Raw genomic sequence first — 15,851 nt, forward strand, 5'->3', positions numbered from 1 at the left:
CAAGGGTCAATCTTTGATAATTCGACTGAACCCTGTGCTACGGAATTGTGTCACTGGTAGTAGGTTGGAGTGGGTGGGGCAGTGAGGCTGACTACATGGAAAAAGCCTGCTGGATTAGGGGAGCTCTAGGAACAGTCAATGTGTAACCCTGCCCTAAAGTATTCAAATCTTCTGTGCCAAGGTGGGCAGGATCTTGAGGGAGTAGGGGTAGGGAGGTCACTGAGTTAATTCTGTACAAACAAAAGAAAACAAACAGTTTCATTCCTCTAAATGCCACACACACATGCATCCCCACATTCCATCCCTGCCCCCCCTCCCCAGTGAAGGCTTTGGGCCCATCCCATGTTGGGAAATGCATTTGTGTGAGCATTAGACACACAGACTTAGTGGGTGGACATTTTGTTGCAGAGAATTGATCTCTCATGAGAAGGAGAAGTGACTTCCAGCCAGCACCCCGCAAACAGAATAAGCCCTGAGTCAGGAACAGTTTTTGAAACCGCCTTGTAAGTTGTTTTGAGTAAGGCACAGGTGAGAAATTTTGAGTCTAGTCCTCAAATCGCTACCTACTCTTTTGGAAGATTCTAAGGTACAAACATAGGGCATTTTGTCTGGTATCTCCCTGATGATGAAACATGCCATGCCCACGCAAATACACAAATGAAAAAAAAATCTGAGGATAACTAGTTCACCCTGTTGCTCAGTATTAAAGTTTGCAAGAGCAGGGCCACTGGGCCACAAGTTCCTCCAATGTTCCTTCTTGAAGTGAAATTATTTCCCTTCTGGACTCTGCAATAGTACTACTGTTTGTCTGCATCCAAAGCCTTCCACTCAAATCCTACACGGGGTTGTCATTATATTAGTGTCATATTCCACCAGAATCATTTGGGAAAGAACTGAAATGCCTCAGAAGGTGATTACATATTTGCCATGAGCTCTATACACAGAATAACCTGTACTTCCGGCATTTTCCCAGGGACAAAAGGCCAACCAGTGATGGAAACCTTGCTAGTGACCTAACTCAGTTTGCTTTGCAGAGAAATACGAACCTTCGAGAAAAAAAGGTCTCCACCCTTGGGAAAAAATATTTTGTGCAAACATAGCTGAGTAGTCTCTCCTTTCTGTTCTTGTCCCCCATCTTCTGAAGGTTGTACCTGCCTGCATTCTTCTGTAGCAGGATTTTAGACTTTTCCCCCAAAGGTGGGGTAAAGTCTCTGTCTATAGAGCTAAATCATTGTGTTCAAAGTCTAATGGCAAGAGAAGTTGCCCATCATAAACTATGACAATAGGTCAAGGACTTCTAAAAGTGAAGTGGTGAGAAGCTCCCTTCTCTTCTTTTTCCTTATGCTTCTTCCCACCTTGTGTTTTCAAATGGGTCAGCCATTGGAGTCGCCTTGTTATTAATAATGATTATCATATTGATTTTATCTGAAGGAATAATACACAAGGAATTAAAATAAACAAAAGGGGAGGAAAAACCTCATGGGTATCAATTTTAATATCTTCAAAAAGCAGAAAGACAGCACAGTTGACCAATTCCAAAATGCCACAGTATGAAAAGGGAAGAGATGAAGTTTCAGTAAGAGAACTGTGAGAAGTCTTACTTTTGAAACCTCGGGATAAAGAATGCCCTTCAATATTTAATATTTCAGAGACATGCCACTCTTCCAGAATCCAGAGGAAAAACAGAAGTCAAATAGCAAGGCACTTTTGCAGGAGTGTTGAAACAAACAAGAAAACATTTTATTTTTGAAAATACAGTCTTTAAAGATAAATTTGGTTTCCATTTTCCATACCTAGGTGCATCCAACAAGATACAAAAACAGACAAAACAAAACAACGAAACAGAGACCCACGACGTTATGTACAGAGCTCTAAAATGAGCTGTGAATATCTACAAGAAACTAGCATATGCTCTTTGTGAAAAGATGTACTTGTGTGGCTTTCTACAGTTCTCAGTCCTTGGGAAGAAGAGTTAATCCCCTGGAGCTGCTGGTGTGGCTGCAGCCGGGGAAGAGCTGGGGGTCAGTGAAGGGTTGGGGGTGCGCCCCCCCCCCCGGGTGGGAGGCGCGGAGAGGTGTCTGGGGAGGGGAGCGGCGGCGGTGGCCCGGGACAGATCCGGGGCTTCTCTAGAAGTCCTGCCGCGGGGTGTGAGTCAGGCTGTGCCTCCGCAGATCACAGTTTCGCCTGAACACTTTGCCGCACTGCTCGCAGCTGTAGGGCTTGATGTCTGTATGGGTGAGAAGGTGAGTTTTCAGATTACTTCTCTGATTAAAGGTTCTTCCACATGTGGGGCATTTGTGTGGAGATTCCTGTTCAGATGTGAAGCAAGCAAAGGATTAATCCTTCACACCACCACGGCACCCTTCTCAATAGTTTCTGTCTTATCGGTATCACAAGGTTAACAGAACACGCGCAGGACAACAAAGAGGAGACTTGCAGGAACACATCTGTGCTCCTAATCCTCCAATCACAAAAACACACGCACAGGCACACACAGGGACCGGATTACACTGATAACCGCTGGTGGCCACTGGCGGTGGGCTTTGTGATTTCCAGCTCTTTACATTTCATCACCATGTCATAGGCAGGAAAAGGGGGAAGGAAAAACTCTAATCCTCTCTTAAGGAACGACATTCTCTCGGGTAATAAGGCTCCTCTTTGGTGGAAAATTAAACTATTCCTCAATGTTCTGAAAACTACAAATTATGAGGCCCCTGGGAGAAAGAACGTATGGGATTTCACCATGCCTCCATTATCAAAATTACCTTTATTTCCTCCCAAACACGAAAGCTTTAAATGCAGGGCACATCAGGTGAAAAAAATAATAATTCTAAAATTAGGATTTTAGAATAGTGAGAGTGGCTTGTTCTTTAAGAAAAACACATAAATGTTTTCTGTTAAATAAAATTAATTTCATGTATAGAAAAACTGGGTGCTGCTTTCTCCACCTAGAAAACTGATCTAAATAGAGCCTTTTATGAGAAAGACCCTGCCATTGAACACCTTTTCTAGAGCAAAACTGATAAAACAGAACCAGTCACTGTTTTTAAACAAGAAAACAAACTTACCTGCATATGTAAAGTTTTGTGAACAGCCAGAGTTCTAGACTGACAAAATCCTTTCCCACACTCCTGACATTTGAAGGGTTTTTCTTTGGAATGGATATACCTGAAAATCAATATAAGGTTTCATTGAAATGGCTTTAACATCACGGTGAGGAGTTTCTTTTACTTTAAACGAAGTCATGAGGGAAAAAAAGAAAAGAAACAGGATTTCCATTATTTATGTTTTTACATCCCCCCCCACCCCACCCCCACGTAATTCTGTTTATGGTTAACCTCAACTAACAGACTCTTCAAAACATTCACTGGACGCCGGCTTTATCTACACTTGATCGCCCTCTCTGGCGTGTTTTGGAGCTCGAAATCATGCCGAACTAGCTCTTCTTGGCCTCTACGGTTTTCTCTGGGATTTAAACTGGTCAAATCAGGATATAAGGCAAGGCCAAGTTTAGGGGGACTAATTTTAGCGAACCCCTTAAAAGCCGCGGAGGATCGGTACAGCAGTCCTACCTTGGGGTAACAACAGCAAGTAGAGTCCAGGGAAAAGATACTCTCACCCCCACTCCTGGGAAGTTTTTACTGGATGAAAACACTTACATTATAGTATTTCTTCAATTGCCTTTGATTAATGCATAGTTGAAGATGTGGAGGGAATGTGAAGAGCTGTTTCTAAATTCAGTGATCTCAAGACCCCCGCAAATAAGTTTAAAGAAAGGTCACTGTGGCAGGCTCTCGGGCGCACCTGGGGGTGAGTCAGGGAAGGGAGGGAACCCAGTGGAGGTGGCCGAGGAGATTTCCAGAAATGGTCCTATCGCAGGCAGGACCTGCACCCACCAGAGAAAGGTCTTCGAGGTTTCTTGGCTCTACCTGCCCCACCCGCTAAGGTCGACCAGGTGGGAACTGGAAAACCGATCCCAGGACCAAGGCCAACCCAGCAGATTTTAACTACCTAAGGATGGGGTGGCCCTCCTGCATCCCAAACAAGAACAGGCAGCAGGGGCCCGCTGAGGACAAAGGTAAATTTGGAGGGTTGGTTGTGGCTGGCTGGGGAGGGCTTTGGGGGATATATTCTAGTTCAAAGGGGATTTTAGTGACGCTTGCAATGTCTATCAGGATTCGGTATTCTGGATAAACTGTCCTTCCCTCCCCAGGCCAACCTCTTTCCCCACCTTACCTGTGATCCCGCAAATGGTCTTGCCTCCGGAAAGCCTTGTGGCAGATGTCACACGTGTACGGCCTCTCATCTGTGTGGGTCCTCTCGTGGATGAGCAAGTTGTAGGATTTGGTAAAGTGTCTGCCGCAAAACTTGCAGATAAACTCTTTTTTCGTTTTGGAGGGCAACCTCCCTCGGGAGGGCTTTCTGTCCGGAGTCAATTTACTGAGGCCCGAGATGGGGCTACCCAGCCCCGGGCTCAGCTTGGTCAGGTCTCCTATCTTAGGGGGATCCTCTTGCGTAGCGGCCACGGCCAAGTTGGCAAAGTCAAAACGGGGCCGGTCCTTGTGCAGGGCTGGGAGGACGTGGGCAATGGCTCCCTGCTTGGGGTGGAAGAGGTGGGTGGTAAAGGGCAGAGCCGGGAAGGGGAAGCGCGCGTCCACGAGGCCCTGCGCCGCCGCCATCTCGGTGATGGTGGAGCGGGTGATCTCGTGCACGTTGGGGTACCCCAGTGTCCAGTGGTTCATGTGCATGGTCTGCACGGCGCTGAGACCGTACAGGCCCTGCAGGTGGTCCACCGCGGCGGGGAAGGTGTTCACGGCCTGCAGGAAGGAGTAATTGGTGAGCTGCAGCGATGGGTGGAGCGGGATGGGCGCTGGCAGGGCCTTGCTCCCCATTTTCCGGGGTGCTGGGGGGCGGAGGTAGCCACCCTTTTTTTCCAGGACTCAGAGGCGGGTGGGCGTGGGGCTCCGGCGAAAACCCAGGAGGACAACGGCACGCAGAGAAAACCCTAAAAATGGCCGGGGGAGAGAGAGAAAGTCGTGACTATTATCCAAGCCTGCTCGGTCTGTCACTTGGCGCCGCTTGGGTTACAACACCTTCCTTCTAAGTCCTCCTCCCCACCCACTCCGAGGCCCCCAAACGGAGTGGTGAGGGAACCTCGGAGAGCCTGCCCCGCGGGCGAGTCGACACCAAGCTCGAGCACAGCCGCCGGGGCCAGGGTGTCAGGCGGGGCAAAAGTGGTCCCCGGCGGCGAGCGGGTCGCCCGTGGGAAAATCGGATGCCAGGCACGCACTGATTCGAGGAGCCGAAGACCCGGGCCGGGGAGAAAGAAAGGTGAGCAGGGGCTCCAGCAGAGGCGGCACCCAGTCCAGCCCACCCACCCCTACCCGATCGGGTGAAGCTTGGCCATCCGTGACACCCCGCTGTGCCAGCGCCCACAGGCCCGGGCTGAGCCTCTGTTGCCGCTGTGCCTCCAAGCTCCCCGGGGAACGTTGGGTTGTGGGTCTGACCTGGGCGTGAGGGCCTGGCTCAGCCGGGCGGCTCCTAGCGCTGCGCCCCGAGCCCGCTGACCCGCCCCGCAACCGCCGTTCACCCGGACCGCGCCTGGGGTGGTGGAACGCAGCCGGGGGCGCTTTGCGCTCCTGGGGCTGCGGGGCCCTCGGAGGGGCCCGCCTCGCCCGGCGCTGACCTCAGAGGTTTTCTTTTTCCTTCCTCTGCCTCTGTCCCATTTATCAGCGGTGACGGGCCACAGGAAAGAAAAGTGACACCTCGGGGACCGGTGAGGCCTAGAATCACCCCTTCCACCTTCCCAGGGGCCGTCTCCTCCCACCCCCCACCTAGATCCCTTCCAGATGGTTCAGGCTCAGGGGGGTGTTGCGGGGGTGGAGAAAGTCCCCGATCCGGGACCGAGCGCCAAGCTCTCGGGAGGCCCGAGCGCTTCTCGACCTGGCACCAGGAGAGCCTCCTACACCGGCCAGGCCCCAGCAAAAGAGAAGAGAGGAGAGGCAAGAGTGTTCCCCGGGGAGGAAAAAAAGGAAGGCACAGCAGGGGAGCCACAGCAGATGGGGTACGGTGCGCCTCTGCCTGCCTGGAGGAAGCTTGCTTGTCGGCCTGGGGTTGAGTGCGACGTTGCTCCTGCCACCGGGAAGCCGGCCCGGGTCTGCGGCCTGGGCCTGAGCAGGGCGCAGGCACATGCCTGTCCCTGAACCCCCAGTGCCAACACGGAGGTCTGCTTTCAGACCCAGTTTCCTGGGGCACCTCATCTGCTTTCAGGGTAGGCCCACCTTCTCCCACTACCAGCCCCTTTTTAGCAGAGAGTTCTGCCAGCTCTGCGGCCTGGGCCTTGCCTCTGAAGGTGGCTCCCCAGAGGCTGGGACTCACAGTTAAGCGCTTTCCCTGGAGAGGGGCAGGCAGGCCTATCTGAGCCATCAACCTTTATGCCTGGCTTTTGAACCCAGCAGGAAGATGGGAGAGTTTGTCCAGACTTCCTTGCCATCAGCCCTTTCTGCGCCTGAAATGCTCTTCTCTAGCGTGTTGTGAAGTCTTGCCTGTGGCTCTATCTGGGGGCAGGCTTAGAGGGCTGCGCTAATGACACAGCGCTCTGGCCAGGCAGAATCTGGCCGCCTCCGCGAGGCCCACACCTTCCCTCCCTCCTCTCCTGTTTGGAACGGCTTGGAGACAGGGATTTATTAATGAACCGCTTCTGCCCAGTGGTATGCGGTCTGGGAGTTGAGGCCGGGAGTTAATGAGAGGTGTGTAACAGTCAGAGGGTCTCAGTCAGACCGTTCAACCGAAACTGTAAACCTCCATTACTAATAAACTTTCCCACCACAAATCACAATTCATTTTTGTTCAGTGGCAACCCTCAAGCCCTCTCCTAGAGAGGTAGAAAAAAAAAATTCTACAAACATCTCTGGTAAGCTATTTGCTTCCTCTTCCATTAAAAGTCGTAAGTTATACCTTTATTTCCTTCTTTTTGCATAGGAGGATTTTCTAGAGATTCAAAATATTATTTTTCCCTTAGTATTAAAAACTGGCCTCCCCACATAGGAAACCGAAATTATTATTTGGGTGTTTTCCCAGACTGGATTTCTTAGAAATAAATACAGAAGGCAAAGTGCAATTCCCACCATGTTCTCTGTGTATGTACGTGCATGTGTGTGGGGTGTGTTATCGATTGAAGGAATATCATGGCCTGTGATTTTGATTCCAAATGCACAAAGCGAACTCTGCCATAAAGGTTATACGTTAATTCTGTCAGCAGAAACTTGAGTGCCATCTTCCTTCCCTTTTCACCAAATGGTTTATAACCCAAAATTAATGCCTCTTTTATAATTCAGCTTCATGGTGGCACAAAAGTGCTATTTCATGGTGTGTATTCGTTTTAGTTTGCAGGACAAATAGTTTCTTCATAGAAGAAGAGCAATCCTTCACAAACAGAGCAACCCTAAAGATCCACTAAACATTTTTGCCATAAAGAATTAGGGAGTTTAGATTTCCACTCTCCTGCTGAGTAGCTGGAACTATATGTCAAAAGATATTTTAAGTCAATGCAGAGATCTAAAGTACTTTCGTTTTGTCTAGAGCTGAGCATGTAGTTCTCACACTCAGTTTCAGGCAATAACAGCCCTCATCTGCTGTCACTTCTACACCATCCCGTTTCAGACCATTGGTTACTTTTAATTTTGCAAGGAGAGAAACTTAAACCAACGAAAAGACATAAATATTTCCGTGGAACTGAGACTAGTTTTCTTTCATCAGCCTTCTTCACAGGAATTTCCAGACATGTACAGAAGTTTTGTAAAATTTAGTTCACTGGCTGTCAACAAGTGAGAGGTGTACGTACTAATTTCAGTTCAGTGAAGCTTTCAAAACACTGGAGAAAAAAATAGTGGTCATTTGATAAGGAGGCTCGCTCTTTGGTAATGTGTTATTACACTTTATTATCTAAAAATCGTATACAGTCAGGGGTCATCTGCTAACACCTGTGGGTTGGTGTCTGAGAAAAATGACTGATGGATCCGTAGGCTCGCTGAATTTCAGCCCAAGCCACAATAAAATTTTACATTAATCAGAGAGCTATACTCCAAGTAGATCTAAGGAGATCATTTTTTAAAAAGTAATAATAAAATTAAAATGGCCAGATTGGATCAGGTGAACAGAGAGAAAGGGCCGCGAAGTTCCTGCCCCTTCGCTGCGCCTCTGCCTTCCCAAGGAGTTAATTAAATTAAGATGCCTTCCGCATAATCTGGGTTCTGTTTCTCTCTGCTCCCTCGCTCCCCCTGCATGAGTAATTTTCTTGTTCTGCTCAGGACTGCAGTTTGTTTAGCAAAGAAAGTAGCTGTCTGCGCCGTTTCGCTCCGGGAAACTCCAGCCCTCTTTTGTTCCCTGCTAACAGGTAGGGAGACAGAGCCAGAGCACCCTCCACAAACACCTTTTTCTCCCTCCTCACCATACAAACACAACTCCTTGCTCTGTTGCTACTTCTCGAGAATCCGAGTGTTTAAACCCCAGGGGGATTTGCCTTCTGCCCCCTCCTCCAGGACTAGAGGATGGGAGGAAAATCAAAAGGCCGGCACAAGGTTGAAGAATTATCTAGGGCTGAACTATTACTTTCCTCTTGAAACGCGCTGGCTCGGCAGGCACTGTGTGTCGCGGCCCGTCCGCTCTGCCGCGGCTGCCCCCGGACGGGTGGACCAGGAACACTATGGCAGAGTGAGAAAGAACATGATATTGTGGGGTTTTATCTCAACGTACGTAGATCAGCTTTTAGAAGAAGCTTTGCTGAGTGCTTAGATTAAATGTCGCAAAACAAAACTAAAAACAGTACGTGAAAGCGTGTGTCGTTGCGTGTTAGCTGGGAGTGGCTTGCCTGGGATCCGATAAAGTGAAAAATACAATGCCCCGGGAGTGCGTCCGTATGATTTCTTTTCTCAATTTCTGAACTTGTGGCACGCCGGACCGAGAATCCGAGCGCCCCCCTGCACCCCCTGCAGCCTGCCTTCCTTAGGGTGGCTGCAGCCCCTTCCCAGAGTGGACACTCACCTCCCCCAGAAACGTCCGCCTGGGCAGCGTCACTCAGACCTGGTCCAGGCAGTGAGGCGCACAGCTTGGAAAGGTCATTGGGTCCACGCCGGACAAACTTCTTTTTCCGCGCGGAGTCCCGGGAGCCGCGGACATGATCTGGAGGACGACGAGCAGCCAAAACGAGAGCGGATCCTCGCCTTCGTCCGAGTCAGTGGTCGTAGAATGTGTAAAGACCCAGGGCGGTTGGAGCCCGCGCTCAGCGCTCGCCCGGAACCTCGCGCCTCCGCGAGCCTCTCGCCGCGGACTCGGGGTAAGGTCTGAGTCTGCAGCCTCGCAGGGCCATCACCCTCCAGCAGCGAGCACGCCGAGCTCCGTCCACGCCCGCGTCCCTCCCCAGGCTGCTCGCGGCCCGGAGACCCGGGCTTTAGTAGCGGCCCCGCCTCCCCTTCGGGCGGGCGTCCCGCAGCCGCGCTGGGCCCCCAGCGCCCAGGCTCCGCCTCCGCGCCCGGCGCCCGCTAATGGTCCACTCTGTTTACTTGTGTTTGGATAGCAACTGAGTCTTAAAGGCACAGGTTTGCTCGAGGTTTCCCTGTTACAGAGGCAGAGCCAAGGTGACTCAGTTCAAAACTCACACACAAACACAACGTCCACCCCTTCCTTCTCGGTGCCACTTTTCCTTATAATGTTAGAAACTGAACAACTGGTTTTCTGCCTCCCGAAGACCCCGCAGAGAAACTCAAAGGGCATTCTGTAGTTTTACTTAGCGCGCTCGCCCCGTTAGTTTCCACATCTTAACACGTTTAACGTAACTATCTTATTCGTAGGTAAAATCAATCACTTTTAGATTGTATTCTCCAGCATATATCACCCTTCCTCCAATTTTAAATAGTTTTGTACATACTTTTGGTCAGTTATGACTGTATCTGCAGTCTGCTTTCGCCTGCTGTTTGCAAAACGAAGTTTGTTTATAGAGGTGACAATTGACTAATTTCGTAATTACTGCAAAGACATATGTGGGATATCCCAGGAGAAATTTCTTCCAAAATTTAAGCTTTTAATCAGCCAATGTACATTTCATAAACAGTTAACCAACTTGGTTAAAGGGGTGGGCATCTGCAACCCATTGGCAAACAATAAAGAATCCATCTGGAATGGGTGAAGAGCAGTCATTTAAAATATTTAGAAAAATACTATTCTAGCTTCTCAAACGTGTACATCTTCATTCCCAGCAAAAAACAGAGTTCATTGTTCAGTTGCCAGGAAACGTAATCGAATTTGTAGTGATACATTTTTCAGGTTCTTCTAAAGAGTTGGTCCTCTGTGAGTGTAATTGCAGGATGCACTTCAGCTACTCTGGAAGTAGGGTGACCGAGTGACAGAAAGGGGATGACATACTCTCATTTTAAACAGCCTCTTTCCAGATGAGATCTGCGTGAGCAGCACTGAGCAAAACGCCCTTCGTCCCAGACGAGTTCGCCAGAGGCGATTTACATCAGCCCCCTGCAAGTCCGCGCTTTAAGGGGCGCAGATCTTCAAGCCAAGAGGCTGTACAATTCAAAGGTGTTCTGCCAAAATGTGGTTTGGGATGTGCCGTCCCAAAAGACAACTAAAATAATTTCAGTCGTGCGGGGAAGTGGACAAATACAAGCAGGAGACTAAAACCTGTCAAAAGGTCAAGCGATGATTGGGAAGCCAGGCAGAAGCTACGGGATATTATTATTAGGATAAAATCCCTTCCATTTTATTTATGCAGAGGTAAGTAGAATTTCTCGTTCCTTCGGTAAAACATAATTCAGAGATAGCAGATCTTTTTTTTTCTTTTCTTTCCAATTTCAAATTTGCAAAAGTTAAAAAGTGAGCTTGGAATGAAGACCCGAGTGTTTAATATCCTTCAGCATTGAACTGCTTCAAAGTAGACTTGACAAACAGCGTGGAAGTAGCGGAATGCCTGAGTTCAGGACTTTTTTAAAAAAAAAGTTTTCCCTAATGGATTCTATAGGGGTGCTTTCATTTTAGCGCTCAGTCCTGAGCCCCAGCTACGGGGATGCCTGCGGTCCCCTCTCTCTAACCGCCTCATTCCTTCCGCAGCTTTTCTCAATTTGGAAGATTTGGAGGGAACTTTCTCTTCTTTCAGACCCCCAGGACACAACTCCCGGGGTGGTGACCTGAAGAGTGTTCCTACGCTTCATATTTCCTTTTCTGCAAGTGGAGGAAACTCCCAGCGGTGGGTTTCACACCTTCCCACCGTGTGTGTGTGTGTGTGTGTGTGTGTGTGTGTGTGTGTGTGTGTGTGGTGTGTGCGGAACCGCCTGCTCTTCCCGAGGATGAACATAATTTCCAACCATTCACGAGCTGCGCCCTCTTTCCGCAAACCTCCTGAGCCCGGGTTTTTCCATAAACGTGTTTACCTCGCCCACCCCAGCCTCCGAAGTTCCACAGTGGAGTCTGGGCCACGTCTGCCCAAGCGCTGCAGCCGCTTGAAAGGTAGGGAAGCTTCGGCGAGCTCCGGGCTTTGGGAGAAGGCTCGAGGTGCGGCAGCGCCTCGGCAGCCTCCAGGCCCGGCCACCGCAACGGGCAGGTGCGCGCCCCACGCGGAGAGCAAGCTGGAGGCTGGACGCGGAGCCGCACCCTTCTCAGGGCTCTCCCGGGCCACCTCTGCGGCCACTCGGGCCGCCCCTTGAGTTGCTCCACGCTCTGCCCGAAGCAAGCCCCCTGCCCCCGCCGGCGTCTAGAGCGCACGCTCTTTGGGGGCCCACCCAGGAGCAGCCTCCTCGGCCGGACTCCCCGGGCGACAACGCCTGGCAAGGAAGATAGGCCCGCGGCGAGTTGTGGGTCCGGGTGTGCAGAGCCGTAAGTCCTGGAGCCTACAGAGCGGCCAAGCCGCGCACTGGGGGGCTGAGTCCCTGCACCGCCGTCCCACTCCCCCTGCGCCCTCCAGGAGCAGCGCTGCGGTTCACGCCGACGTTTCCGCCGACCGGTCAACTGCTGTTCTTGCGGCTCTGGGCTTGCGACACCAAGGACGCTTCCAGAGAAATGGCTAACAGACTGTCGAGGGGAGCGCGAGCAGTTGCAACCCAAACCCGAACCTCCCCTGGAGGACCGGACGCAGGACGGGGAGAGGACAACGGAGGAATGGGAGGAGGAGGGGGCTCGGCAGCGTGGGCCCCTTCCCCCCTACCTCCCACCCCCACCCGCCCCACCGGCCCACCCAGGAGGCTCTGCAAGTTAAGCCACGAACAGGTGTCAGACACACACTTCCCTGAGGTTGACTCCGAGCCTCTACCAGTCTGAACCGCGCGCTGCGGACATCCTAAAGACTTTTGCCCTTTATGTCAGAAGTTATGGACACACCATCTTTTAACAGGGATCTCAGCTGCCACTGCCTGTGAGGACTGAGGGCTCGCCTCCCTTCTCTCCAGCCTTCCCTGCCTCTCCAGGGCGGGGACCTTTTTGCATTTGAACTTCCCACACTGTTTGCCGCTTTTCGCCGGAGCCCGGAGGAACTGAGAGCCCAGCTCTTCTCTGGGCTTGTGCACTCCAGCCCCAAAGTAGTGAGGAGGGCCGCGCAAACCTAGAGGAGGGTCGCGGGCACTGGGCTCAGAACTGAGGATGTGGAGGCAGGAGACTAAGAATTTTGTCTTTTAAAAAGTAGGTTCGGGACAGCGCTCTACAAAGGGCTGGGGTGGGAGAGCGCGGCAGCAGGCGGGAGCTCCGCGGCCCGCGGGAAGAGCCGCAGCGCCCCCTGGAGGCACGGTCTGAGCACTACGTGGCGCGGGCGCCGGGGTTAGTCACTCAGGCGGCTAGCTCCCGAGGTGACTGTCCAGCTGCCAGCGACCCTCCCGATCGCTGGGTTCCTTTCACCTTGTCCTGGGCTCCTTGGCTGCGGTGGCAGAGTCGTGTGCGCGACACGGGTGCTGGAGAGAGGGCCTGGCTTGCTGTCAGGGCCAGTGAGCCGCTCCACCCCCACCGTTGGGGCCTTTGTGAGCATCCCGCGCGTTGGCCTCCCAGCGACTCCCCTCCTGGCCGGTTTTTCCGAGACGGATTTTCGGACTCACGACGCCGCCCAGGGCGGCTCTGACTTTCGCAGGGCAAGGGAAAGACACTAGTTCTGACACCCGCTCAGGGAGTTCGCGGCGGTCCGGTGATCAGCTCAGATTCTAGCAGATTCCAAGGCCTCGGATGTTGTCCCTGCGGGAGAGGCAAGAGAGGTTTCTCAGGGACCCCATTTGGAAAGACTCTCCCACTCCCCACGACTTACGCCTCATCTCACCCAGCTTTTGAAACCCTATCGGGAATGGATCCCTGGGCGGGCTGTGCTCTCCTTAGGCCTGAGAGCGGGAAGATGCGCGTCGCGAGGCGCGCGAATAGCGCGGGAGCCCTCCGGGGTCTGGGGGCCTGAGGACCACCCGCCGCCTCCAGCCGTCCCATCCCTGGCCCAGCCACCTCCGGGGTCGGGCTGGGCGAGATAGCCTCAGGGGCCCGAGGCCGGCCGAACGTCTTGGGCTTTTCCCCAGGGGCGGGGGGAGGAAGAGGGGGAGGGGAGGTGGGGAGGAGGGCGTGTGGAGCCCAAAGACGCCCTCCTGGTGCCCGCGCCCCTCACTCAGCTTCGTTCCGCCGGAGGCCTCGGCGGGCGCCCTTCCAGCCACCAGCTTGCGCTGCACCGAGTCACCGGGAAAAAGGAGCTACCTGTGAAGGCTGAAGACCGGGTCGGAGGGTTAGCTACGTGGCCAAAGCCAGGGTGGGCATGCCTGGGGGCAGCCCCTGCCGTGAGCCCGGGTCCCGTCCGAGTTCGGCTTTCCCGGGGGAGGTCGTCGGCCGCCGCCGCGGCAAGGCCCACACGAGGCCGCCCGGCGGTCCGTCAGCCCCTCGCGAGCAGGAGAGCGGCCCTGCGCCTTCACCCGCCCTGAGTCCCGAGAGGTCTCGGGGCGGCAGGCGGCAGCAGCGGCGGGCGGGCTCCGGCACGTGCTGGACGAGGGCTCCCAGGGTGCGCGAGGGAACGACTCGCTTTCGCCTTCAGTGCCCCAGGGAAGCAGATCTACCGCTGTTGGCCTCGCCAGAGAGAGCCAAGTCACTCCCTATGCTCCCGCGACAAAGGACAGCTTCCAGCTCACGGTGCGCTTCGAACGGAGCCCACTGGTGTCGATGACTAGGAAGACCGGGTTTACAAGAGGTTTCCGCTGCCGAGGACAAGACCCAGGCGGCTCCCAGGAGGAGAGCCCTGCGGATGGTGCTCCTCTGGGGCAGTTCCACCTAGGCAGCGTGGGACTGGCCCAGCCCTCGGGCTGCGCCAAGAGCATCCTCAGAAAAGACTGCAAACCTATTTTTATTTGGTTTTCACTTAAAACAAAACAAAACAAAAAACTACGTGCGAATTCTTAACCATTGGGAAAATTCTAACGAAAATCTTGATTTCCAGTGAGCTCCTTTTCCTACGCGGCAGTGAGCTGGCTGGAGCCGAGCAGCTCTGCTCTGTTGTCTGCGGTGTGTTTTTAAAATGCCGGGCCTTGGATTGCCTTGGAGTTTCCATTTTTAGATGCAGAGGTCGTTTCTCTGGGACTGTGGAATCGGTCCAGAGTTACCGTCGTCAGATGTGGTCCAGCAGCGTCAGCAACTTCTGGAACCTGTTAGAAATGCAGATTCTCTGGTCCCATCTGCTGGGTCAGACACTGTAGGAGTGGGGCCCGACGATCTGTGTTTGAACAAGCCCTCCAGGTGATTCGCATGCACGCTAAAGTTTGAGAACCACTCAAACTTTAGTTTGACCTAGATCATACTAAAGTTTGACCTAGATAAAATTGACTTTTGGGGGGCAATCGCCTGTGTGCGCGATTAGCCTTTCCGGCTCTCTCCCTCCCTTATTCCCTCCTTCCCTTCTTTCCTTTCTCTCCACTGAATGCCCGTGTAAATGTCTGGCCTAGGGCAGCTCATTCACTCATTCGCTCATTCATTCATTCCCTCATTCATCTGACTTTTTCGGAGGCACCTCCCGAGTCCTTGGAGACAGTGCTGAGATAATGCCCAGGTGCATGCAGGAGAGCAAGGAAGAGAAAGCGGTACGGATGCCTTCCCCTTTCATGGTCAGTTTTTTCTTTTTGTTATTATTATAATCTAATACTGGATTTGATGTGATTTCAGGGAATATCCCTGCTAGGACCAAACAGGAGCAACGCACCCCATTTTAAAGTTCCTGACTGCGACCGCCTTCTTCGCCCAGGTTGATGTTATTCTCTTCCTGTTTTCATCACATGCTAGGGACTCTGTGTCTACTCAATACACTTCCACACACACCTTGACATACACAGCCCGCACCTTACCTGCCCTCCCTGCACTGAGTCAGAGTGCTCGGTGCCAGGGGTGTGGGAGTGTCACAATCGGCGGGCGGGATGTGTTTGGACCCGGGCTCAAAGTCTCTGAGCCCTTGGATTTCCCTGAGGCTGCATAGGGAGATCTTCGGACACCTGAAACTGACACGCACTTTTGCTCAGGGCCTCTGCTGCGCGCTGGCTCCCATCTTGCATCCAGCTGTCCGGAACTGACCAGGTTCCCGAGGTCAGGTGTACCCAGACGTTAGCGTTGTGATCCTCAACCTGCGGATTTGTCACGTTAGGATTGGGTCAAATCCCCTTAACTGTCACTTGGTTGTACAAAATCTGTTGTTCCCCCTCACAGAGTGAAAACTCCGAATGAAGACTCGCACTTTCTAGTTTTCTTATACCAAATCAGTCTCCCTTAAGCTTTCACTTTGCACTTTCTCTTTAGAACCTTGACTCGAACTTCTGTCCCCAGCCAGGCAAAGAGCTGTCTCCACTGGACCATTTGCTTCCCAC

The 15,851-nt window shown here is 52.5% G+C and overlaps 1 protein-coding gene across 2 annotated transcripts; it reads right to left on the minus strand.

The window, feature by feature from the left end:
• Positions 1-1,718: 1,718 nt before the first annotated feature.
• On the minus strand, positions 1,719-9,463 carry OSR2 (odd-skipped related transciption factor 2). Of its 2 annotated transcripts, none has more exons than XM_029222854.1 (4): positions 9,043-9,463; positions 4,237-5,005; positions 3,069-3,168; positions 1,719-2,227 (listed from the first exon to the last, which is right to left on the minus strand). In XM_029222854.1, exons 2-4 carry the CDS (start codon positions 4,890-4,892, stop codon positions 2,153-2,155), a joined length of 831 nt encoding a protein of 276 aa, XP_029078687.1. In that variant the 5' UTR covers positions 4,893-5,005; positions 9,043-9,463; the 3' UTR covers positions 1,719-2,152. The 2 variants fall into 2 exon arrangements, with proteins under 2 accessions (XP_029078687.1, XP_029078686.1); XM_029222853.1 differs by having other exon boundaries at positions 1,719-2,309.
• Positions 9,464-15,851: the final 6,388 nt, after the last annotated feature.

The sequence above is a fragment of the Monodon monoceros genome, unplaced genomic scaffold, assembly GCF_005190385.1.
Source record: "Monodon monoceros isolate NGI ecotype Baffin Bay Population unplaced genomic scaffold, NGI_Narwhal_1 Super_Scaffold_14, whole genome shotgun sequence".
NCBI classification, from domain to species: domain Eukaryota; kingdom Metazoa; phylum Chordata; class Mammalia; order Artiodactyla; family Monodontidae; genus Monodon; species Monodon monoceros.